The sequence below is a fragment of the Gopherus evgoodei genome, chromosome 4 (genome assembly GCF_007399415.2).
Source record: "Gopherus evgoodei ecotype Sinaloan lineage chromosome 4, rGopEvg1_v1.p, whole genome shotgun sequence".
NCBI classification, from domain to species: Eukaryota; Metazoa; Chordata; order Testudines; family Testudinidae; genus Gopherus; species Gopherus evgoodei.
The window spans coordinates 142,142,943-142,170,018 of NC_044325.1; the positions used below are offsets into that span (position 1 = coordinate 142,142,943).

General features: G+C 45.0%; 2 protein-coding genes across 5 annotated transcripts in view; one reads left to right on the forward strand and one right to left on the reverse strand.

Moving 5' to 3' along the window:
• The window catches only part of CNTN2 (contactin 2), a 54,424-nt gene extending 46,635 nt beyond the window's left edge, over positions 1 to 7,789 (forward strand). For both annotated transcript variants that reach the window (XM_030561553.1, XM_030561554.1), the window contains exon 23: positions 804 to 7,789. In XM_030561553.1, coding sequence (XP_030417413.1) covers positions 804 to 913 — 110 coding nt within the window. In that variant the 3' untranslated portion in view covers positions 914 to 7,789. The remainder of the gene's footprint in view (positions 1 to 803) is intronic.
• Positions 1 to 27,076, reverse strand: part of RBBP5 (RB binding protein 5, histone lysine methyltransferase complex subunit) — a 118,182-nt gene that overhangs the window by 62,809 nt on the left and 28,297 nt on the right. The gene's annotated exons all lie outside the window — the stretch shown is intronic.

The following is a 27,076-nucleotide window of genomic DNA, read 5'->3' on the forward strand; positions in this document are numbered from 1 at the left end:
ATTTTACTGACCCTTGGAAACAAACAATGGTGAATCCGAGGTGATATGTTAATTTAAAAGAGCTAAGCCTGTATCATTCCTTTCGCTGCCCTATTTTGTACCAGGCCTCGGTCTGTGTCTTTGTCCCAACTCTGGCCCATAGAACAGAATGAACACTGGTTCCAGATCCCACTTCTTTCATCGAGCACACGGGATGGGAAAGCGGGGGCAGCTCTAGCCCTAGTCTGTAACCTGACCTATTTTTACACATGCGCGTTAGTTAACAGCACTTTCTGCAAGTACCGTTTTCCAGCGCTGAGCTGTGGCTGCTGGGTTATTCTCTCCCGCCTCTCCGTTTGCATACGTCACATACAGGCAGACCACTATCATGCCCTCCCTCTAGTCTACTCTGAAGCTGGTGTTATTCATTGTGGGCCAAACTCCTTGAAGTCTGTACTTGATTTATATTCATTTACAGTGGAAACCTGACTCCTCTGATATCAATGGCAAAGCTCCCATGGATTTCAAAGGGGCAGGGATTTCATCCTTAGCTCTGACAAGCTACAGGAGAGTTTCCCATTAAGCTCAATGTTTTGCTTGAGTCCTTCAGGATTTAGCCCATAGTAAATATTATTCTATTCTCTTTGTAAACAAAATTACTCCTTGAAAATGCATCAACAATAGATAAAGCAGCAGCATCCAGCATTCCAAGAAGTAACATTTCACCAAATCCTCGCTGGATCCTTGGGGAAAAAAAGAAAACAGGTGGTACCAGTACAAGGGAATCATTCATCATGGTTGTTTCTTATTTCTCTCTCTTTCAGGCACAAGTATGATGGTGGAAAATTCATCAGCCAATCCAGCACCGCATACTGTCATTATTATGATTAACTCTCTAGTAATGTTGGCTCTGATTGGCTACTTGGAGCTCTGATGCTGGCCAATCCAATTGAGGATCACTGGACAATTCCTCCTAAGCCTGCGTGGAACTATTCGACATTTGGCCATTGCAACTACAAGTTTGTGCCACAACAGTGCTACAAAAAAGGGGGTTGTCAAAATCAACGTAAGGGGGGAAAAAACAAAAGAAACCCATTTTTTTTAGAAAATAGAACATTTCATACAAAGACCTGGGTCTTTAACCAATCCAAGATTTTTTTAAAAGAAAAAAACAAAAACACAAAGAGGAAGAATTCTGTGTGAATTCTCGGAGCCAGCTGTCTTATGTACTTTATCCAATAGGTTTATTGCCTTACGAAGCCATGTACGAAAATAACCAGACTGCTAAACTAGACTTTTTTTTTAAAATATGTACATTAGCTTTTGAGGGGAAGGATTTCAATGTTATCAGCATGCTCCATATCATCCCCACAGCCACCTCTGAACTGACAGCTCTGGTGTTCAAAGATAAGGGCGAATATTATTGGAGGAGCTTTTCCCAGATCCTGAGCCAAATCAGCTATTTTGCAGCAACCATCTCAAGGAGAAAAAGCATCAAGAGAAAGGAATCTCTGTGCCCTGCCCTATCCTGAAGGAGAGGGAAGAGCTTAGTATTTAGGTAGTAAAAAAGAAAGATAATAGATCATAGGTGAAGTGGAAATTGTTTTAATTGCCTCTTACTGGCAATGCTGGGGCTGACTTGCAATCCTGTACAACAGGTCACCCTGGCTGTTATGATAAGAGGTGCAACCTTCAGTATTACCCACATCCTGGGATTGTTTTGTTGTTGTTGTTTTCCCTTTGGGTGTTTGTTTGTTTGTTTTAACACACATTTTTCTCGAATCTCAAATTTGGGGAGATAGATCCAGCCTATTAAAGCTATTTCAGAGGAATTCATCTTCAGCTCACAGAGTAGAATCTTAAAGGGGGCATGATTCCCATCTAGCCGAATATTAGCCATGCCCCACAGTTATGAGATCAAGGTCTAACCAGTGAGTGAGCCTGGCTTTTCACATGCAGGATGCACACAGCCAGCTAATGGAGGGATGCTCATGTGATGGGATGCTCAGCTGTTTCAGCAACCAGTCTGGCTGAGAAAAGTTTGTTGCTTTGCAAAATTTGTAATGCCAGAAGTTTGACGGCGAAAAGATTGCATGTTCAGAGTAATCCGTAACCTGATTCGCTGCGCTCTCTGGTGTTTCCCAGGCTGTCTTCGGGGATACTTGCCCATATATTCTTTCTTCATAACTGACCAACTTTATTCTATAATTACCTAATCAGGAGATTACATTTGCCACACCATGCAATGGGAAGAAGGAGAACTGAAATACAGTTTCTATGCTAGAAACCCAGTTCCTTGTCCTCTCCAGTTTTGCTGAGAATGAACCAATGAGGCTAGTTGAGGAATCTTGTTATGACCTTTGTCATGCACGCATGCCTTCCTGCAATAACTGTATGGAACTGATCCATGATGGGCCTGCAGATTTCAGTGCTGGGATCTCTCTGGAGGGAGTAACAGCATCATATCAACATTAGAAGCAATTCCTTCCTCTTACCTGCTAAATTATTCACAAAACTTACTAGACAAAATTCTGTTAAAACTTTACAAGAACGTAAGGGGTTTTGGAATAGCTACTACCAATGGTATAAGGGTATTCGAATTCCAACTACATGCTGTAAAGGGACTCTGGCATCCCAGCTGCCAGCATTATTGAGCCTACTGCTTCTCAGAAGGCTACGAATCTTCATAAAATGCCTCTTAGAGGCACTAGCACTGCAAGGATCCCATGAGATTAGAAAGTCATTATCTATGGTGAGCAAATACTACACTTGACTTATAAGATGGTAGGGTATACCACGTACTGTCCTCTCAATGCATAAGGGTTTATACAAGACAATACCCCAAGTATTAAGATCAGAAGACACACCTGGTTTAAGGGCAGATGTTCAAAGGCACAATGGGAATTAGGAGCCCAACAGACTTCGGTGCCTTTGAACATCTCCCCCTTAAAATCTAAAGCCTGACCCTGCCACTATTGGTGTATCCAGATCTGCCACCGAAGTTAAGGGGAGTTTTTAGTGTGGATTTGAAGTGAAGTAAATTTCCACAAATATATGGGGCCAGAGCCTGAGCTTGTGTAAACTGGCATAGCTCCATGGACTCCAAAGGTCTTCTAATTTGCAGTAGCTGGGGCCCAATCCAGCCCATTGGATCTGTACCCACAGCTCTTGTTCAGACAAAGGAATTTTGTCCATGAGTAAGGACTGAAGGGTCGGGCTCATGTCTTTAAAGGCAGCATATTTTGTACAGACTGGGGAAGTGAAATGAATATCCAGCATCTAGGGCCCAGTTCTGAGTATCCACACTTTCCTTGGACTCTCAGGATCAAACCACTGCTAAAGAATGTTTCACAGAATGATTGTGAAAACTTAGGGGCCTGGGGAAGGCTATAAGACTCCAGGTCATTTCCTTCTGGATTTCTAGCAAAAATGATTTATCCTGAAGATTGTTAGCTGGATTTCCTCCCCTCTCCCCCCATCCTAGCTGGTTCATAAACTATGCAGATGGTGTCCAGAGACTAGGGTCTACATTCTGTCTGGTCCTCACAGGATTGTGCAGTGAGGATGGAAGGGGGCTGGTAAGGAGAGGAGGGACCAAATAGCCCCTGCCCTTCCCTACACAGTCTGTATAAGGTTTTGCCAGAATTGCAACCCTTGAGCTAGAGGGAACCCAAGCACTGCTACTGTTATCGTTCCTCCAGGGACCAGTTGTGCTATTCTCTCAAAAGGGAGCAAGAAGGGATGGAAAGTAGTACAGCGGCAGGTTAACTGGGGAGTATGCCGCAGCCCTTAAATTGATCTACAAAGCGCAATTAGGGGGCTCCAGGAGATATTCTGTTTCCAGTGCTCCCCATGGGGTGATGTGGGCTGTGGCTAAACACTACAGTCACCCACAGTGTCATAGAGGGGTCAGGGATGGCCTGCACTAGCTAATCATTTTTAAAGCTATTGTGTGTCCTGGGTCTTACTGTGCATTAGGAGCTTAGGTGCGTAAATCCCTGCTGATGTAAAGGAGTTATTCCCAGCAGCATATACTAGGGAGATCCCAATATAATTGCATAGCACCTGTCCTACTCACCATTACAACATGCTTTCTGGCAAGAGGGGAAGTACACCAGCGGAATCTCTACATGAGAAGCCACGCACCGAGATAAAGAATGGGTGTTAATATATTTGACAAATGAAAGAAAAATATGGAGAGGTGGAGGAGAGAGGAAAAACCCAGTGGCATGGAAAATTGCTGAACAGTTAGAATGAGAGACCAGACAAGAGATGGAGAACTTCTCCTCTCTTGGTTTCCCCTACAAATACATCACACAGAAACCAAGTGAAGGGCAGTGAGTCATACCAGTAATATAGGAGAAATGACATACACAGAGTAGAGGGAGCTGATCTTGGGCCTTGCCATCACTAAAAAATGTGCATTTTTTTACCTTGGGGTGACTAACACTCCTGAGCTATCCCAAGGTAAAAACACAGTGGAGACAAGGCATTTAGAATTACCACGAGGTAAACATGAGAGGTCAGCCCCTGAAAGGGGTACAGGGCTACTCACCATATGGTAAAACTGAAGTGTTTTTACATTGGAATACTCATATGTGCCAGTTATCCCATGGTAATCAATGTACCTTTTCTAGCAGTGAAAACAAGGCCATAGTCTCACCGGGATCCGTGCTCATCACTGCCTCGGTTTAATTATGCAGCTTGAATTTCTGCACCATAATCTATTTAGCAATGAATTACCTTCTGGTTCCCCCTAGTGGATTGTTACAGTGTTTATGAATGACAGTTATTGTCTAAATATAAATTATTATATCTATATTTTTGTACATTTTATGTTTACAAATCTGAACCTATTTTATTGATGTGTTTCTTTTGCTTTTGTTTTGCAAATTATTTTGTGTTGTTAATAATGCCTCACTTTTGTTATCTTGTATCACGGTTTTGCTGGGCCTTCATCCTTTGTCCCAGTGGAGCTGGGGTAAAGGGGAATTTAGGAATAAAACCTTGCTTGAAAGCTTAGAGATTTGGAGCTGGATCAGTCCTGATGCTCAATCAACCACCTAGTCAGGAGGAAATACCACAGAATTACTTATAGCCACGGTAACAACAGTGATACTTAGCTCAAACATGGCATTATGTAGTTTCAAATGTGAACTAACAAACCTTGCACCAGTGCTGCTGGAGTACATAAATATTAATCCTACTTTACAGATGGAGACTGGGGCAGAGGGGGTAAATAACCAGCCAAGAGAGTCCATGGTGAGTTGAGATTAGAATTCAGGAATTCTAGACTCCCATGTCTCAAGAGGCTGATGCTGAGAGTTCTCAGCACCTTGCAGGACTGGCCTGTGAGCTATTTCCATTGCATTTAAACTGGCTGCTGCACCTCCGGGGAAGAGGAAAGTGGCCTAAAATCCAAGGGCACCAAGAGGGCTGAGATGTCTGCATCCCCCTGGCTAGTTTAGAGTAGCTAAACTAAAGCATGTGACAGTAGGTATCTGTATAGGATGTGAATGTGTTTTCATTGACTACATTTTAGGCTGAGAGGTGTTCTCACTGGTGAACAGTGTTAAGCTAGTTACTCCAAGGGAGTTAAACTGAGGTTCAGCATCTTTGTCCTGTTCTGATGGAGACTTATTTAAATGGCAATTGTGTCTAGACATGGTCCCAAACAAGTGCTTGCAAACGCCCCTGTCTGTACCTGCAGCTGTGCCAATTTTAGTGAATTTTATGGCCTTAGGAAAATAAGGGACTGGATACTCCTGGTCAGAGACAAAGTATCCGAATGTAACAGGATCTAGAGAATGAAAATTTATAACTTGGAGATACTCATGGATTTTAAATAGTAGCAACTCTTAGCATTTTCCATGGGGGTTAATGCATTTTTCCATACATTTTTGTTAAACTGTATCACAGGCACATTTTATGCAACATGACAAATTATTTGAACTGGGTTTCAAATGTTACAAACTGACCAGTTTTCGTGTGTGTGGCTCTAGATCTAAATAGAGGGAATACATTCTAATATCTAAAATACAGTGGGTAAAAATTATAAATGCACCTAAGTTCCCCTGAAAATCAATTGTCTTCAATTTTAATTCATTAAGGTCCGCACAGTCCTTTGAAAATGTAAAGCGCTATATTAATTAAGTATTCTTCTTAAGCATGATTTTTAAATAATTTTGTAATATCTTAAGTATATGTAAGACTGTACTGTACACACTAATAGAAATGTGAGATCCAGTGGCCAGGTCAGAGGACTTGGAGCAAGGAACTCCCAAGGTCTAATCCTTGTTCCAACGTTGTGTCCATCTGTAGCGCTGAGCAAGTCATTTCACCTCTCTGTACATCAGTTGTGGGATAATTAAAAAACTTACCTACAGCACAGGTGATTCATTAGTGTACATTTGCAAAGTATTTTGCAGATTGAAAACATAATACGTTGTGACTGCTACATCTTATCTATGGATTTTTAAATCAGTGAGTATTTTCTCCCCTGTAGTTTCTTTCCATTCGTTTGGTGGGGGGGGAGGGGTTGTTCCCTCTTGATATCAAGAAGGGAAGTAGCAGAGAGGGAGAGGAAGCGAATGGTTTAAAGAGCGGCGGAGCAACAAGATGTCACTGAAATAGTGTGGATGAAAGTAGAAGCAGAGTGGGGGAAGAAAAATGGCCTTTTTGCATTCAGCTAGGACCAGGGCCAATTTCAGGCTCAGAGAGTTAGCTAGCACATAGTAGAAGCCTACTGTGGATAAAGCCATTCCAGTTTTAGTACAACCTGTTGCCATGTGTTAAAACTACAACTGCTTCATCTACACTACGAGTTCACCACATATTAGTTATTGGCAGTTAGCTAACATCTAGTAATAAACCCACACCATTTTTTCCTAGTGAAGACAAGGCCAAAGCGGCACCAGTGGATATTCAAACAGGGTCTAACGATGTGAAACAACTGGCTCAGCCGGAGCCCTTAAAAGGGAGGAAAGGAACAAAGGAGAGTGTGTGAAATTGGACAGGGCTGCCTCAGGCTGTCAAGGGTGGGGTTTAAGGAAGAGATGTTCAAAGCTAGGAGAGAAAAACAACTTGGCTTCAAAGTAGTTTAAATGAATGTGTTGACTTAATACCCAGGCATTAAGCTGCAAACCAATTTCCTGCCTCATTAGGAATCCCTTGCATTTAATTGGCATGGGTGTGTGATTTAGGGATTAATGCAGGGGACTAGGCATCAGGATTCCTGGGTTCTGTTACAGCACTGGCACCAGCTCTATGAGAAAAGTCACTTTGCTGAGTCTGTTTTATTCATCCATAGTAATACCTATCTCACAGGGGAGTTGTGAGCTTCAGTAACAGGTGTGAAGTTCTCTGATATCCTCAAGTGACACAGGTTACACAGCAGTGACTTGCTGATATTTTAAATTAGGTAACAGGATATAATCTTCCAACTGATACTATACAATTTTCAACACCAAGCATTAGGCTTCCAATTATGTCCTCTGGCCAAAATTCTGCACACCAGTTCATGGGTGTAAACCTGGAGTACTTCAGTGGAACTAATTCACATTTACAGCAATGAAACAGAAGAACGGGTCCCTCTGTGGTTTTGTACTGGATGGGAGATGGTTTTGTACCTTGCCCAGGGAATCATTTGGATGGCACTCGAATCACACTCCGCTAATTATTTTAAGATCCCATCTGCACTTAACCTGCAAGGCTCCCTCACCTGTATTAACCCTCTGCTGTGAATATTTTAATCCGACTTCACTATACAGGAACGGGGGCAGTTTTCTTCTCCATTTTGTTGTATACTATTTTTTTAAGAAAACCAAAAAGGTAACATTGTAAACATACTGTATTTACTGTAATTAAAATTATTTATTGGCTACAGTAGCACGCAGTTCACAAATAAAGATCTTCAGAGGCTTTAGACACCTGCTTCAGTCCAAAGGATTTATATGCAGCTTTAAACGCAGCTAAGGATTACAGAACGGCTTGTTTAGAGAGCTGAGACTGGGATCGGAAAGCTTGCAGTGCAAGCTGGATCTGTTGTGTGGCTAATTAAAGAGTATTTGAAAGCACTAACCTCACACAAAATGAAAGACTGACTGTCACTTGACAAACAACTTTGTGAAATATAGTGTTGGGTTTTTTTCACCAAAAAACAGTCCAGTAATGAGACTGTGCTGATGTTCTGGCCAAGCTCTCTCTCAGGTAATTGTCTACTAATATCTACCTCGGGATGTAGGGACACTTCCTCTAATTCTTCTCCAAGATTGATGGTAGAGACTTGCACCTGCATTTTAGAGGTAGAAATTCAGCCTGAACATAAACACTGACTTCCATAGCAGTTACTTACATGGAGTCTGAATTTGGTCAAGTGTCTGGTCAAGCATTCTGGAAATCATTGGAACAAGGGCCCTATAAAAGGGCAAGATACTTCCAAGTAACCCTGAAAAAATATACCTCTGCTAAAATGGTGAAGGAAGACCCTAGGGAGGACAACTAAGTGAAACCCTCCCAAATCTCTCCTGCAGGTGCTCAGAATGAAGGTGCCTAACTGGGTGCCCGCCTGCCCATCTGACTTCCCAAGTGCATTTGAAAATATACCCCCAAGAGAGACTATCCTTCAGTGCTGCATCTGTGTTTTACTCTGAAGATTTCCAGTCAGTAGAAACAAGGCTCAACTCATATCCTCAAATCTGGGCACCCCAGAACTTTCTAGATCCATACCCAGACATTTCAGCTCAGGCCCACCCCTACCTCTAGTTACTACAGTCAATTAGCAACATCTAGTGCTTTGGTGGGCATCAGCTGCAGATTTAGTCATGGTGTCAAAGGACTCTCTGATAAAGTCTCTAGCAGGAGGTGGGGATCTTGACAGTTTTAGTGTCACTTGCTCCTCACCCCAGAGTGAGGCATGGGGCAGCGGCCAGAACCCCAGAGCAGTGGTGGGCTGAGCCGCTCAGCCCGCCACCACATGCCATCAAGAATCGGCTTGTGTGCCACCTTTGGTACGTGTGCTGTAAGTTGCCAACCCCTGGTTTAGCCTTATGTACAAATGAACCCCAGAGTGAGGCCAACACAAACATAACCTCATGATAAAGCAGCAGCTGCCCCGCTGAGCTGAGGAGACAGGAAAACCCCATCTATCTCTAATCCATCACCATTTGCAGAATGTCATCCGCTGTTAGGGGCACCCTTTGTTCTTCAGGGAGGTATTTTTACTAGCCCACTGCTTATTTTTGTTCCTCTGTGGAAGGGAAAGTGATCATCCGCTGGCACGTCTGATAGACGGGAAAGGGCATTTGCTTTGTTTCAAAACAGGATCCTTCCAAGGGGAGCAAACACAGCACAATGCATCTGACATGATTTTTAAGAGGACTAAAGCATGGCAAACAGAGTTCTGTCCACTTCCTAACTAGTGAGGAATAAGAACTCCCATGTAGTCAGCAACCCCCTGTGCCTTTTTCTCAAGCTAGGAGGCCACAGCTGGTTGACCATTCACTCCTGCATGCCACAGTTGTTGTCCCTGGCGTGCGTGTTTAAGACTGTGTGTGAACAGAGATAAGTTAATTCTTCTGGCGCTGTGGCTCACAAGGGACTCTCTCCCTTGCAAACCACCGAAGGCACCGGTGGCATCTACAACTCTGTGCTAGTCCCTCCTCTTTACATTGTTAAACAATGGGGGCACTTAGAGTTTTAAAACATTTCCATCTCAGTCATGCATTCCCCTCTATGGGGCACAGATCAAATCAAAATCCTAGCCAGAGGCTGGGTATTCCTAAAAGCTTTTGCTGCTCTGTTTGTCTCTGCGACAGCCTCTTGGCCATTCTGGTGGAAGAGGAATTGGGTGCCAGTAGCTCTAAGGGGTGTAAGACAATTGAATGAGCTTTGCAGAAGGACGTCTGCTCTGACCGCCCCAGGGATCCCCACACCAGCACTGATGCTTTTCCTGTAGGCTGCCAATTAAACATACTGACAAAACAAGGAAAGCCTGGGGCTTTACCAGTGGGTAGCACAACTCGGCAGCAGAAGGAAATTCAATCAGCACAGAGGAAGCCCTAATCCCATTCCAAGGCAGAGGCGATGAGTGAGCGGAGAAGGGACTGTTTAGAACCGTGTTCATTGCCCTCAAAGCAAGAAACTGCTGGGGTTGGGGGTCTGAATGGAGATTTCACGCCATGTTTATGTATCTGGCTACAGTGTACCAACAGCTGGAAGTTGAAATGAGAACATTCCAATTGGAAATAAGAGAGAAATTATTAACAGGGAGAGTAATTGACTATTGGAACAGTTTACCAAGGGACGTAGAAAATTCATCATAATTTGGAGATTTTAAATCAGTACTGGATGCCTTGCTAAAAGATGTGCTCTGGTTCAGCCACAAATTATCAGGCTCTTTAATGTTCATTTACACAGAAGGCAATCCTTGCTGTTCCTGCAGAAACCAGTGGGTGAAATTCTCTGGTCTGTGTTATACAGGAAGTCACATTAAATTATAATAATAGTCCCCCTCTGGCCTTAAAATCTATTAATCTCCTTTCATCCAGATCCTAAAAAGTTTTGCAAATCCACAGGCAGATGCTGCAGTGACATGCATGCGGGAAAACTCAGTATCTTGTAAAAAACCTGCCTCCACATTCTAAACAGCAGCTGACATTGCACAGCTGGTATGGGTGACATGCCCGAGCACCGTACAACAGAAAAATGGTATTGCACTGAGGATCCTCATGAGGATCTGCAGAATCCTAAAGTCAGTGGGTGTGATGTGAAAAAAAATGGGGGAGAGGAGTCAGGACAAAACTGACGTGCTACTTACATTACACCCTGGAAGAACATAAATTACAACAGAAAACTGACAGCAAGTCAAGGCTGCTCTGAGGCAGCGAGTCCAGAACCAGACACTGGTGAGACTGTTGTTTCAGCCACACCACATCCCCTAGTTACACTTAACTTAGTCCCTTGTAGCATATGGCTGAGTGCCCAGATGTATGGCCTAGCAACATAGTAACGCTCCTTAGGGGGTCTGGACAGAGGTAATAAGATTCCTTTCCTGCCTGTCTGATGGGCAGACACAAATAAGTGCTCTTGATGCTGCAGCAGCACCAAAAGCTGATTTATGCCAGCCTCTTGGTGCCTTGCTTGCTGCTGGCCTTTTCTCATCTCTGTGCATTAAGTGATCATATGGCTAACACCAAGACAGACACTTTCTTATCTCCCTTGGTTAGTTTGGGTGGTGTGACTCATCACAGCAGCCGTCAGTGCTACCAAGCTCTCTCAGCATCTCCCAGGAGACCCAAGCATTTTAGAAGCTCCGTGGGCTCCTGGGACTCCTCCAGGTAGGTCTGATGGAGATTCCACTCTCTGCAGTAAGACACGGAATAAGGAGGATGTGCTTGTACTCTCCTTACCTACAATGAACTCACCAATACCCACAATCAATTAGCTTCCAGTCTAGTAGGTAGGGCACCAACATCAGACTTGGGAAACCTGGATTCACATCCCTGTTCTGTCAGATTCCCTGTGTGACCTTGGCTTTGACCAAGTCACTTGGCCTCTCTGTGCCTCAGCTCCCATGTGTAAAACGGCTCTACCTCAAGGGATCTTGTCAGGATAAAGTCATTAAAGATCATGAGAAGTTCAGATGCTGCACTACCGGGGCCATGTAAATAACTAATAAACATAGTTAAACAAAACCGAGGAAATCAAAAGGTCAAAATAGGCAAGAGAGAAAGCACACCAAGCAATGCTGGAGCAAAACAAGGAAAGCAAGAGAGCAGAGGAGGGACATAGGTAACTAGGCGGGGGAGCAGGAAGGACATCACAGAGCCAATATTCCTGAGCCCCGCAAGACCAAGTCAGCTGGCATGGTCCAGCCATGGGTGTCTAACTGCAGCATAGACACACACTGCATTTATTCACACTGCATGAGGCCTGGACTCTGTAAATCACGAAGCAGCCTGATCTAAGTGACCTCAGAACAGCCAGCCCTTCACTGGATGGAGAGTGGTTTGTGCTGAGGGCCTGGCCTGCTTCTTAGAGCTACAAAGAGAAGAGGCCCCACAAGTCAGGTGAGTTAGGCTGTGCCCATCGCAAGGCAGGTCAGTTTACTTTGACAAGAGTTAATAAGAGTCTTGGCTTCAGTGGGGTGCGAGGGGGGAAAGAGATGCAGCCATAGGTGTGGTTCAGAGTTCATCTCTTCCCCAGCAAAACCAAGGGGCAAGCCGCACAGACAACCTTCTTCTCCTAATGGATGCGCTATAAGAGCTAGCTGCTATTATTATATTTATTAGATCTCACACGTACCCAGCATCCTTCCACTGGAGAAGGGACACCAGAAGAAAGATTCAGAGGGCAGGGATGGGGTAATGGAGAGGGCAGGAAAGGTTCTCTTTCCTCATCCTCACCTTGAGGAGTGATCTGGGTGTTTTCCTGTGGTCTGCAGAGCACTGTGCACACTTCCCGTGTGTGCTATGTAAGTAACATGGATTACAAACCCACTCAGACAAGGCTTCCCATCCCTCCTATGCTTCATGTTCCAAAGCATCAACATCATTATCATGACATTCAGACCTAGAAGAATAATGCCTTACACAGGAAAGCCTCAGTTATCCAAACCCCATCTATTTAAAACTCCCCGCCACCCAAAGAGGGCCATGTTCCCTGTTGTCCACTAACTACATTGTAAATAATTCTCATTATTCTAACTTAATCAATGACTCCAGGACATTTGAATCAGGAAGGGTATACGGCGCGCACACCACACCTTTCACGTAGGGGTCTCAAACCACTTTAGAGAGGCGGATAAGTATTTTATCCTCATATGACACATGAGGAAACTAAGGCACAGAGCAGCTAAGGCGACATATAAAGTCAGTGACAAAGGTGGGAACAGAGCCCCTTGCTGTAACTACTATACCATGCTACCTTATACTAATGCTACAGGCCAGATTAAGCCTAGATTCAAGTACAAAGAGCCACAGGCACCACCTCTCCAATGAATGTAGGTTCACTATCCTCACTCCAGTTGGTACTTCTACAGGGATAGGAAAAAAAAGGGTGTCTGTAAGTGGGTAGGGCAGCGATCCACCTCAGCATCAAAGTCTGTGTGATCGGACACAAAGATGGCAGCTGCTCCTTCTTCCCATCACAGTCGCTACTGTTAAAAACAGGCTAACCTGAAAAAGTATAGTTGGTTGCTATACAAACTGCTTCCAAACTCCAGGCCACCAGGTGCTATCCAGGCAGCCCCAGATGCCACTGTCAAAGGAGACTCTGCAAGCCTAAAACGACCTCCCAAGAAGGCACACATATGCAAGCTCAGGCTCATTTTGAAGGCACTACCACCTTTCCTATTGTTTCTTGTGTTGTGTTTGCTGAGATCCATGGGCTGGGGCATTAATTGGTGGGGCCCATTACCCATTTTGATGTAAAAACAGAGAATTACATTCCAAAAGAGATTTTGTAAAGGTGAAGGAGGTATTATTAAGAAAATCAGGAGGCGTCAGCCAGAACTCATAAATCCCTCACTCTCAGGCTGAGATCACAGGTCTGCTTTCTGAGGGCTTGGCTACACTTGAGAGTTACAGCGCTGGTGGTGGCTTTACAGCGCTATAACTTACTCCCCATTCACACTGGCAAGGCACATACAGTGCCGTATCTCCCTGGCTACAGCACTGGCTGTACTCCACCTTGGCCTGGGGAATAACGACTATAGCACTGCTCTTGCAGTGCTGGGGTGCCAGTGTAAACAGTGATTAATCTTACTACACTGTAACTGACCTCCAGAACCTTCCCATAATGCTTTTTAAGTAAAGATAACACTCTTTGTTTTGTTGTGATGCCTCTCTGTTTTGTTGTGAACTTGGGGCTCCTGGAGCTGCTTATCTACAAAACAAACACAGCTACTGTTTGCTCCAACAGAGGCAGGCAAGGGGATGAATGTCCACAGCTAGCGTTTGCTTGAGGAGAGAAGCAGCCCGGGGGGGGGGAGGGAGGGGTCCATTTTGGAGCAGCTGTTTATCTGGTCTGAAGGCTATTTACATTTAGTGAATGAGAGAGGGGTGGGGGGAAGGGGTTGAAACTTTTTAAATGATTGAAGGATGCTGCTGTGTACCTTCAAGTCCTTAAAACTTGCAAGGCAGGGAGCTGACACAGGCCTGGTCTACACTACGCGTTTAAACCGAATTTAGCAGCGTTAAACCGATTTAATCCTGCACCCGTCCACACAACGAAGCCCTTCATATCGATATAAAGGGCTCTTTAAACCGGTTTCTGTACTGCTCCCTGACGACAGGACTAGCGCTGAAATCAGTATTGCCATGTCGGATTAGGGTCAGTGTGGCCTCAAATCGACAGTATTGGCCTCCGGACAGTATCCCACAGTGCACCATTGTGACCGCTCTGGAAAGCCATCTGAACTCGGATGCACTAGCCAAGTAGACAGGAAAAGCCCAGTGAACTTTTGAATTTCATTTCCTGTTTGGCCACCGTGGATAGCTCACCAGCACAGGTGACCACGCAGAGCTCATCAGCATAGGTAACAATGCAATCTTGTGAGAATCGAAAAAGAGCTCCAGCATGGACTGCACAGGAGGTACTGGATCTGATCGCTGTATGGGGAGAGGATTCCGTGCTAACAGAACTCCGTTCCAAAAGACGAAATGAAAAAACTTTAGAAAAAATTTCCAAGGCCATGATGCAGAGAGGCCACACCAGGGGCTCAGTACAGTGCCGTGTGAAAGTTAAGGAGCTCAGACAAGCCTACCAGAAAACCAAAGAAGCAAGCGGAAAGTCTGGGGCAGGGCCGAAAACATGCCGCTTCTACGCTGAGCTGCATGCAATTCTAGGGGGATCCGCCACCAGTTCCCCACCCCGTCCGTGGATTCTGAGGTGGGGGTGGTAATCGCAGCCATGCCTGAGGATTCTGCGGATGGAGAAGATGAGGAGGAAGAGGAGGACAAGCTTGTAGAAAGCACACAGCACTCCGTTCTCCCCAACGGCCAGGAGCTTTTTCTCACCCTGACGGAATTACCCTCCCAGCCCTCCCAAGCCACTAGCCCAGACAATGAAGCCATGGAAGGGACCTCTGGTATGTGCACCTTTGTAAATATAAAACATGGTTTAAAAGCAAGCGTTTTTTAATGATTAATTTTCCCTGAGGACTTGGGATGCATTAGCGGCCAGTACAGTTATTGGAAAAGTCTGTTAACATGTCTGGGGATGGAGCGGAAATCCTCTAGGGACATCTCCATGAAGCTCTCCTGGAGGTATTCCAAAAGCCTTTGCAGAAGGTTTCTGGGCAGGGCAGCCTTATTCCGTCCTCCATAGTAGGACACTTGACCAAGCCATGCATGTAGCAAGTAATCGGGTATCACTGCATGACAAAGCCTAGCTGTGTATGGTCCCAGTGATTGCTGGCATTCAAGCAACATCCGTTCTTTAACTCACTGTGTTATCCTCAGGAGAGTGATATCATTCAGGGTAACCTAGTTGAAATTCAGGAATTTAATTAAGGGGACAGACATGGCCATTCCTACTGGGCTGTTTGCCTGTTGCTTAAAAGAAATCATTCCTTGCAGGTAGCCAAGCAGGGGGTGGGGGAGGGGAATTGGCGCTGAGCTTTTTCATGTTTGGCTAGCAGTGATCTTCCATGATACCAGCCATGTGGTGGGGGGCGGGGTAAAGCGATCATCCCAGAGAATTGGATGTGGGGGTGGTTTCTGCTGCTGCATGTTAACAGGAAAGAAGCAGCACTGAACGGGATTTGCTTGGTATTTGGGAAAGGAGGGCACTGTGTATACGAAGGCTGCAGAAGCCGAAAGACAACGGCTTACCATGGACGTATGCAAGTTGAATTCTGCTGCCCGGACCTGCGTCTGTGAGCTCTTTTAACACCAGAACCACAGGCACTCAATATTAAGATGCAAAATGCGACCTTGTAGTGAAATCACACGTGGTATGTAAGGTGAACAGTGTTGTTCACCGTGAAAGAGTATAAAGCATTGTTCTGTAAAATGTATCTTGTTAAATATTTCTCTCCCTTTTTTCCCCTTCCTCATGCAGCTGCAGATTTTTCAAGCCTCCCTTACTCCATCCTGAAGGCTATCTCAGATAAGGCAGCGGAAAAAAAAAAACGCAAGACGAAATGTTCTCTGAAATCATGGAAGTGACCCGCAATGAAAGAGCTCATCTGAATGAGTGGAAGGACGTGGTATCAAATTACAGGAAAGATGCCAGTGAACGTGAGGACCGGAGGGACGCTCGAGATGAGAGGTGGAGGCAGGAAGATCAGAGGTGTAGGCAGGAAGATCAGCGGTGGCGGGATGCAACGCTGGGGCTGCTGTGTGATCAAACTGACATGCTCCGACATCTGGTGGAGCTTCAGGAACAGCAGCAGGATCGCAGAGTGCCGCTGCAGCCCCTGTGTAACCACCCTCACCATGTTCCATATCCTCCTCACCCAGACGTGTAAGAACGCATGGGGGAAGGCTTCGTTCATCTGCTTATCCGCTCACTCCACTCCCATGGACAGCCCAACCAAAAGGCAGTCATTACTTTGAAATTTTTTTAGTGGCATTATCCTTCCCTCCTATCCTCCTCCCAAACCACACCCGGGCTACCTTGTCAGTTCTCTCCCTCTTTTGTAATGAATTAATAAAGAATACATAATTTTTAAACGATAGTGACTTTATTTCCTTAGAAAGCAAGCTGGAATCAAAGTGGGAAGGTGGGTTGCTTACAGGTAATGAGTCAATCAAGGGGGGGCGTTCATCAAGGGGAAACAAAACATAGCAGTCACACCGTACCCTGGCCTGTGATGAAATTTGTTTTCAAAGCTTCTCTGATGCGCACTGCTTCCTGGTGTGCTCTTCTTATCACCCTTTTGTCTGGCTGCGCATAATCAGCAGCCAGGTGATTTGCCTCAGCCTCCCACCCCGCCATAAAAGTCTCCCCCTTACTCTCATAGAGATTGTGGAGCACACAGCAAGCAGCAATAACAATGGGGACATTGATTTGGCTGAGGTCAGAGCGAGTCAGTAATGTGCGCCAGTGCGCCTTTAAACGGCCAAATGCACATTCTACCACCATTCTGCACTTGCTCAGTCTGTAGTTGAACAACTCCTGACTACTGTCCAGATTGCCTGTGTATGGCTTCATGAGCCATGGCATCAAGGGGTAGGCTGGGTCCCCCAGGATAACTACAGGCATTTCAACATCCCCAACTATTATTTTCTGGTCTGGGAAGTAATTCCCTTGCTGGAGCCGGTTAAACAGAGTAGTGTTCCTGAAGACGCGAGCGTCATGAACCCTTCCTGGCCATCCCACGTGGATGTTGGTGAAACGTCCCTCGTGATCCACCAGTGCTTGCAGCACTATTGAAAAGTACTCCTTGTGGTTTATGTACTGGGTGCCCTGGTGCCAAGATAGGGATATGGGTTCCATGTATCGCCCCACCACAGTTAGGGAATCCCATTGCAGCAAAGCCATCCACTATGACCTGCACATTTCACAGAGTCACAACCTTTTGTAGCAGAAGCTTAATGATTGCTTTGGCTACTTGCATCACAGCAGCCCCCACAGTAGATTTTCCCACTCCAAATTGATTCCCGACTGACTGGTAGCTGTCTGTTGTTGCAAGCTTTCAGAGGACTATCACCTCTCACTTCTCAACTGTGAGGGCTGCTCTCATCTTGGTATTCTGGCGTTTCAGGGCAGGGGAAAGCAAGTCACAAAGTTCCATGAAAGTGCCCTTACGCATGCGAAAGTTTCACAGCCACTGGGAATCGTCCCAAACTTGCAAAACTATGCGGTCCCATCAGTCTGTGCTTGTTTCCCAGGCCCAAAAATCGGCGTTCAATGGCTAGAACCTGACCCATTACCAGCAGGATCTCCAAAGCGCAGGGGCCAGTGGTTTGAGAGAATTCTGTGTCCATGTCCTCATCACTCTCGTCGCCGTGCTATTGTAGCCGCCTCCTCCTCACCTGGTTTTGCAGGTCCTGGTTTAGCATAGACTGCACGAGAATGCGCGAGGTGTTTACAACGTCCACGATTGTGGTCTTGAGCTGAGCAGGGTCTATGCTTGCTGTGCTATGGCGTTTGCACAGTTCACCGAGGAAAAAAGGCGCGAAATGGTTGTCTGCTGCTTTCACAGAGGGAGGGATGAGGCTGTACCCAGAACCACCCTCGACAATGTTTTTTGCCCAGGCACTGGGATCTCAACCCAGAACTCCAAGGGGTGGAGGAGACTGCAGGGAACTATGGGACAGCTACCCACAGTGCAATGCTCCGGAAATCGACACTAGCATCGGTACATGGACACACACTGCCAAATTAATATGCTTAGCGTGGCCGCATGCACTTGACTTTATACATTGTTTTAAAAAAACAGTTTCTGTAAAATCAGAATAATCCCGTAGTGTAGACATACCTTCAGTGTCAGCTCCAAAAATCCACTCTCTCTGTCTCCCCCACGCTCCCTGTCACACTCCACCCCACCCCCCTTTTGAAAAGCATGTTGCAGCCACTTGAAGGCTGGGATAACTGCCCATAATGCACCGCTCCCAACACCGCTGCAAATGTGGCCACACTGCAGTGCTGGTAGCTGTCAGTGTGGCCAGACTGCAGCGCTTTTCCTACACAACTGTACAAAGACAGCTTTAACTCCCAGCGTTGTACAGCTGCAAGTGTAGCCAAACCCTGTAACTGTAACCATTAATGCCTGGGGTCATGTTGTTTTTGACTGAAAGCAGAATTCAGCATGAGCAAACAGATTTATCCTCTCAGAGCAAAGGGTAAATCCTGTAATCTTTGGTGGAACTTCTGAACGCATAGCATATTCTAAACATAGCCCTGGAGAATACGACAGGAACGACCTCTATTCGGCAAGGTAGAAAACCATTTCTAACTCTAATTCCTAGGAGATTCTACCTTCTTTCCTACCATAGTCTTCTCTATCCATTAGTCATGCATAAATCTCAAAAAGATCCCAAAGTTTGGTTCAATGAGCACTGTCTAGTATTTAAAATACATGACTATAAGCCATGACTCTGAGATCTATGCCTGCTTCTGCCATAGATACACTGTGTGACCACTGACCTTGGGAAGTTATTTCCCTTATCCATAAAATGGCAATACAATAAATACCCCAGGCATCATAATGCATATTAATTTCAGATCAGCAGACCAAGGCACTAAAAACTTGCAAAATATTATAAATGTCAGAAGTTCAGCTGTTTCTAGGAACCACCACAAACACTCATCTGGGACAGCCTGGAAATCTGAGTCAGGCCAGGAATACCATGAGTACAGCCTTTGTTGTGACATTAGCACGTCTAGTTCCAGCACAATTCAGATCCAGTATCTACAGTGACTAAGGAGAAAAAAGCAACAGAGTGTCCTGTGGCACCTGTGACAGAGTCAGGCCAGAGGGCAGCAGGAGAGCATTAGAAGGGAGAGATCTATTAGTCCCAGATTAAGTAGATCCCTTTTCCCTGGCTATCCAAAATTGGCCCCGACCGAATCGGATAAAGCAAGTCTGGGCATTCCTGGGTGTGGTGGGGTACCACCAGTGATTTATTCCCCATTTCACTACCAAAGCAAATCCCCTGACAGACCTGATAAAAGCCCAGGATCCAGACGGTGAAGTAGACTGATGCCGCAGAGAAAGCATTCATGGATCTACGGACAGCCCTCTGCAGTAACCCTGTGCTTATAGCCCTGGACTTCAACAAAGAATTCATTTTACAAACAGATGCATCTGAAGTAGGACTGGGAGCTGTCCTGTCGCAGATGGTCAGAGACGAAGAACACCCAATCCTCTACCTCAGCAGACAACTCCTCCCGAGAGAGTAGAAGCATGTAGTGGTTGAGAGAGAGTGCCTAGCTGTGAAATGGGCCATGGATACACTACGTTATTACCCTCTGGGATGATGGTTTACCCTTGTAACTGACCATGCACCTCTCCAGTGGATGCAGCGAAACAAAGAGAGGAACACAAGGGTGACCAGATTGTTCCTGTCCCTACAACCTTTTCAATTCACCATACAACACTGGGCTGGAAGCCACCACGGCAATGCAGATAGCTTGTCATGGGTACACTGCCTGACGTCCCAAGTTGCCCAACCCCGTGGTGTTGAGCAGAGGAGGGCAGGGGGGATATATGACAGGATCAGGCCAGAGAGCAGCAGGAGAGTGTTAGGCCTGGTCCACACTACAGCATTAAATCGATTTAAACAGCGTTAAATCGATTTAACGCTGTACCCGTCCACACTACAAGGCACTTTAAATCAATTTTAAGGGCTCTTAAAATCGATTTCTGTACTCCTCCCCAACGAGAGTAGTAACCCTAAAATTGATATTACTATATCAATTTAGGGTTAGTGTGGACGCAAATCGAAGTTATTGGTCTCATTCTTTTACTGAGCTACCCAGAGTGCACCGCTCTGGAAATCGATGGTAGCCTAGGACCATGGACGGACACCACCGAATTAATGTGCCCTAGTGCGGATGCGTAAAATCGTTTTTATAAAACCAGTTTTATAAAACCGGTTTTAATAATTTGGATTTTATGCTGTAGAGTAGACGTGGCCTTAGAAGGGAGCAATCTATTAATCCCAGATTGGGTAAGGTAACAGGGGCCGTTCCAGAACAAGCAGGAACTTGCTGGAATCAACTAAGGCAGGCAGGCTAATTAAGACACATGGAGCCAATTAAGAAGAAACTGCTAGAATCAATTAAGACAGGCAGGCTAATCAGGGCACCTGAGTTAAAAAGGACCTTACTTCAGTTTGTATCATGCATGCGAGGAGCTGGGAGTAAAAGGCACTAGGAGCTGAGAGTGGGAAGGCATATTTCTGGAGGACTGAGGAATACAAAGCATCATCAGACACCAGGAGAAAGGTCCTGTGGTGAGGATAAAGAAGGTGTGGGGAGGCGGCCATGGGGAAGTAGCCCAGGGAATTGTAGCTGTTGTGTAGCTGTTCCAGAAGGCACTCTGGACAGCTACAGTCAACAGGGCCCTGGACTGGAACCCGGAGTAGAGAGCAGGCCCGGGTTCCCCTTAAACCTCCCAACTCCTGATCAAACACAGGAGAAATTGACCTGACTGTGGCTTCTACCAGAGGGGAAGGTCTCTGGGCTGTTTCCTGACCCACTTGGTGAATCTCTGAGGTGAGCAAATCCATCAATAAGTGCAGGACCCACCAAGCTAGAGGAGGAACTGTGTCACATACCTTATAGACTAACAGATGAATTGGAGCATAAGCATACCCCGGAAAGCTTATGCTTCAATACATCTGTTGGTCTATAAGGCGCCACAGGCAGGAGCAGCGCTAGAGTTTCTGGTGCCCTAGGCAGAATTTGGGGGGAGGAATTTTGTGCGCTCCCCACAGGGTGCACGGGAGCTTCCGGTTCCGCTCCCATCGCGCCGCCGAAGGACCCTTCGCCGAAATGCCGCAGGCGACAGCGGCAGTCATTGAGCTCCTCAATTGCCTGCCGCTGTTTTCCGCAGCACGTTGGCAGAAGGTCCTTCTTCGGTGGCACAACAGGAGTGGAACCAAAAGCTCCTGTGCGCCCTGTGGGGTGTGCACAAAATGCTGCCCCCTGAATCCTGGCATCCTAGCCGATCGCCTAGGGTCACCTAATGGAAGCGCTGGCCCTGGCCACAGGACTCTTTGCGGCTCTTTACAGATCCAGAGTAACACAGCTACCCCTCTGATACTAAGGAGAAAAAAGTTAGCCAAACTTTAGTCATCCTTACAAAAGGATCAGCTCAAGGTTCGGGTTAGTATTTGCTTGATCTGAATGGATACATCGTGCCAGCACGAGGGTAATTAGTGAAATGTAGCTGTGACAAGCTGCCACTCCAATGCTTAAAGGATGATTTAAGCAAACACCTTTTGTAACTAGCCATCAACAGCGCACTCCAAGAGTCGAGAGGAGGCTGTTTTGCAGTCATGAAATCAAGAGCCATGATTTGTATCTAGGGTGACCAGACAGTAAATGTGAAAAATCTGGATGGGGTTTGGGGGTAATAGGATCCTACATAAGAAAAAGACCCAAAAATCGGGACTGTCCCTATAAAATCGGGACATCTGGTCACCCTATTTGTATCCCACTTGGAAAAAAAAATTCACCACTTCAAGTCTTCAAGGACATCTCAGAGGATTTCTTGTTTCCAACTTTTGCATTGTTTGATTGTTTTGATTCTATAATGTTTGCTGTGGACACAATCCTCTAGATCCCTAGAGATTGCTAATATCCAGGCTCAGCTTCTCAAAAGAGATTTGGTTAATCACTTCCTACGCAACTGTTGCTTCAATTTGTGAATTCCAAATGGGCAAGAAAAGGGATCACACAACCTATCCCCCTGCCTCAGCAGGATGCAGAGAGAACAAAATAAACAAACAAACAAACTCTATACTGAAAAAGCATTAAGGAGAAATGGTCCGTCTCCACAATAAGCCAACAGGCTTAGACAAACTAGCCCCGGGATTGGTCAAAGGGCAGTAATGAAAGGCCCCTTGCCCCACAGAAACATAAACAAGTGCAGCCCTTTTAAATGTAAGACACAGAGAAAGAATGGGACCATTGCTCACTTGAGTGAACTCCGAAGTTTGGGGCAGAGGCAGAGGGAAAGAACTGAACAAGGACTTGCAGAATCTTCAAAGCCAACAACAACAACAGCCCCAAGAAAAAGTGGCGGCTCGAACATGATCTTTCTCTTCTCCTCTGGGGACCGAATTAAGGTACAGAGAAATTATCTTTTGCTTCCATATAAGTAAATCCTTATGCCAAGAGGTGCAACAGATGGTCGCATCTGCTCTCTACCCTGGTGATGCTTCACACCAACAACATAGAGGGACCCTTCCTCTTATTTTAGCCAAGTGCATTTCTATCACAGAGGCTGAAATAAGTGATCAGATGTTGCAGTTTCCCAAAAAACTCCTATTAAAACCATAGCACTTGATCTCATTATCTCTATGGATATCAGTGTCCACATCACATGGCAGTGCTTATATTATTAACAGTGGCGAAAGGCATTTTAAAAACATCACATGGGTCTTGAAATTTTTCCTCCAGGGCTTTTTTGTTTCTTATTTTTTAACTTCTAGTTTTTGCCTCCTTATTCACATTTAGCTAGGTTTTCAAGAGAGCTCAGGGCCAGATTTTCAAGGGCCCAGCACCCACAACAGGGGGCCAACTTTTCAAAAGAGCTCAGCACCCAGTGTTTGAGAATTTGGCCATTTATTTTGGTGTCTACGTAGAAGCTGAGGGGCAGCTTTCTGCGGATGCAGTTGAGCTCTGCAGTAATGTCTGTGTAGGAGCCTGAGCCTGCACTCACTGAAGCCACATGCAAAACTCCCATTGAAATTGATGGGAGCAAAATCAGACCCGGGGCAATCAAAGTAGAAGGTGGAAGTTGGGTTGTTTTCAGTGTCAGATTATTTGATTCCAGAGACCATGATCAAATCAGAGGAGCAAAATTAAAAATTGAACTAAGTGGAAGAAATGCATAGGCACTTTGTAATAATAGATTTGTGTTATTTACATCTTTGGTATTTAATTTGCTGCATACTCACAGCATATCAACTGTACAATTGCTGCTGTAATAATTAAGAGATAAATAGACTGAATCCAACAGATTATTCAACACAGTTCATATAAATATTACTGTTTAAAATAAATGCTGTAATACTAGATCCACTATGGATAATAGGATCTAAGACAAATGTGATAAGGGGAGCAGAATGATATTTCTTAGCACCTATCATTCTTTACGTACAAACCTTCCTGACATATAAACTGTTATTACTAGAAGAGTATAAATAAATTCAGAAGTTAATTAATCCACAGAAGTTGCCATAAAAGTCATGAAGTTATTTCAGACAGTTATTTCCTTTTCTAAGTATAAGGGGAAAGTGCTGGCAAATGCTACAATTGTATTAGCTACCCCAGTGTACTCATGCTAGTTAAGATGTTCCGGTTTATCTAATTCCAATTATCTGAGCATCCTCATCAGCCAACATTCTCTCCCCCTCTCTAAAATAAGTTCTAACATACCAGACTAGGCCCTGCAAGCCTCCCAACTGATTTCTCCACCATATACCTTTGCCATTTGGCACTGAGGGCAACAGAGACTAAACTGATCCTCCTGCTTTTCCAAGAGTCCAGGCCCCTACTACTTAGCGAAAAGAGAATCTTCAGTATCAGGAGAGGGCCTGTGACACACAACTGGGCAGTTATGGTCCTTTCCCCTAAACGGCAGGGGTACACATATATGCACTTTAGCCAATTGACAGTCTGTATTCATGAGTACTTCAGGCACTCAAGAGCACATGTCACACTTTCCCCCATGGCTCCCTGGGAGCTAAGGGTTTGCACAATCAATCCTCAAGGTTGTCCATGAGCTGTTGATTGAGTACCTAGTAGCATCCGCACAGTTGCTGCTCTCACAGTATTCATGATTCTTTTGTAACATGCTTTGAGATGTCTGAAGAGATGTAACACACAAGTGCAATCATCTTCAAACTGGATTGTTTCATTTATTCCAGCAGTTGAGGGGAGTGCGCAAGGTAACACACACAATGCAGGAACAAGTGAAATAACAAGAGCTCTTGTGGTAGGTACCAAGCACATAAAAACACCCAATCAATTTCTCTGCTAATCAGATGAATTACTCTATTTTTGTGGTTCAGGAGAACCAAAAATCAAGAGAGAAAGAGGATGTTTTACACTACCACCTAGAATACAAAAATCAATATCTATAGAATATTGCATCATATACCACTGCCCTCTACTGGATGAAATAATAACTGCTCATCTGTGTCAAATTCTGTAAATGGTGAACAGAAATTCTCCTTAGGCTCAAGTGGTAGAAGCTTATGGCTTTTTTTTGGAGAAGAGCCAATTCTATCCCCACTGCCTCCTGGAAGTTCTGAGCAGCTATGATGTGCAGGGACAGAGCGATCCATAAAACCCTAGATGGCCACAGTATTTTCTTCCCTTTGATGACCTTAGTTGAAATGAGTGAAGTACTGGAGTGACAAACAGAGAAGGATCATCAGTGACCTCAGAAAGCTCAGCACTCAGGGAACAGGGACCTTAACCAGCCACATCTCTCCTCTATAAGGAGCATATGGGGTTTATTTTCCTCTTCACCATCATAAAAATTCCAGAAGTTAAAGCTATCTGGTTATTCAATGTAGATAAACTTCAATAGCAAACAGTGATTTAAACAGCTGCCTCTGCCCCATTACTCTGTTATGCACACGGTAATGCCATTAGCAAATCTAACTTCCTTCCTGCACGCAATCTGGCTGATTTTAGAATGGGCAAAGATAATTGCTTCCTAATTATCAGGACCATTGGCAGGGACCTGACGTTTGTGCTACAAAGGGCCTCCCGCCAAGAATCCACATAAGAGTTGAGTTTAGACAGCAGCAGCTCACCCAGCTCTGCCCGTGCATGTGTGAGAGAGACACAGATGGCATCAGCAGGGGAAAGGGATTTAGATAACAATGGGAAAGAGGATTTTTTTTAAGTGCACTATAAGTTAGGAGTAGAAAACATTTTTTCTCCTGCAGTGCAGCCATGTAGAACTGGGATGGCCTGCTTGTATGAATGGGCATGATACACATGCATGAAGGAAGAGAGGATTAACAAATGCAGGGATGGATAAAGATTAGACAGTGCCAGCATCCTCCAGAACTTCACCCACTTTGGATCTGTTCAGGGAGATCAGACTACAGCTCCACCTCAATACAGACTTTGGGATCTTTCTCCCAGCAAGTCTGCGAGACTATGTTAGCCAACATATTTTAACTAGCATGTTTTAGATCTCTAGTGAGACAGGGCAAGTTGCAATTAACATACTGGCTGCTCAAGGTGAACCCTAGACTCACCTCATCTGAAAAATCAGAACTATCATGCCCAAATCTGGGTACCCACAATTGGTGGACACTTTTGGAAAATATTGGCTTTCACATACCAAGGCCTCAGTTATTCCATCTCTAAAACGGAGAGAACGCCTTTGTAAAGCAATTCAGACATTCAGTTGCTATTGAGATCAAAGTGCCATTATTCTCCCTTTCCCACCGTGACATCTCCTCAACCTGGGAATGAGACAACGGTTTGATCTGTCCTCTCAATGTAATCTCTATCAGCATTTCTAAAGTCACCATCACCATAGCACCTAAACTCTGTATTTAGGTTACAAAGGACAGGGAGGCCTGTCCAGATGAGATAGCTTCCAACATGAGAATGAGTTTGTCCCCACCCTTTGGAGACAGCATGCCCCAAATATGATCAGCGTTGGACTCACTGTTCCTTCTGTTGATGCACAGTGTATTGTGACAAGCCAAGCTCATGCAATGGCATTGCTGGCAGCAACCGTCTCCCATTGTGGCAGGAGGCTTTACAGATGGAATCTGAGTTACAAAGCCCCCCTTGTTCCTCTCCATTAAAGATCTGCCCTCTTGTTCATTGCATATGAGAAAAAGGGTGGGCGAGAGACCTTTGTACATCCTGGGATGTGTGTTACAGGCATCAGTGGCAGAGGCAACCGTCACAGCAGGGCTTTGGATTGCACTTCTGAGTACAAGTGTAAGCAGATAAACAAGCAGCTCCTATGGAGTTTTTTTAAAACGCTAAGGACACTCTAATCCCCGTTGAAAATGCTGCACGTCAAAAACCATGGCAAGAGCAGAACGGTGCATTGGATGATAAGAATTCTGGGGGAAGTGAGAAACAGGAATCTAAGGACTTGTGCATATACAGAGCTGTGCTGGTTTAATTGGAGATGTTATGTTAAATCATTGCAAAAGGCTGCTGCTGTGTGGACATGTTTAACTCAGTTTGAAACAGGCCTATTGCAGTTTTGTTTAAGTCAATTAGGAACAGACTGAAGCAAAATCAAAAGAAACCTGTTTTGAAAAGCAGTGTCCAAAGAGGGTTTTCACCATTTTAACTAAATCAGTGCAAGACTGTGGGCAGACAAACCCTTATTCTTATTGTTAGGATATTTTCATAGTGATCCCAAAAGCATTTTACAGATACATAGGGATCACTTCATTTGCTACTTCTATGGTAGAATAGAGCA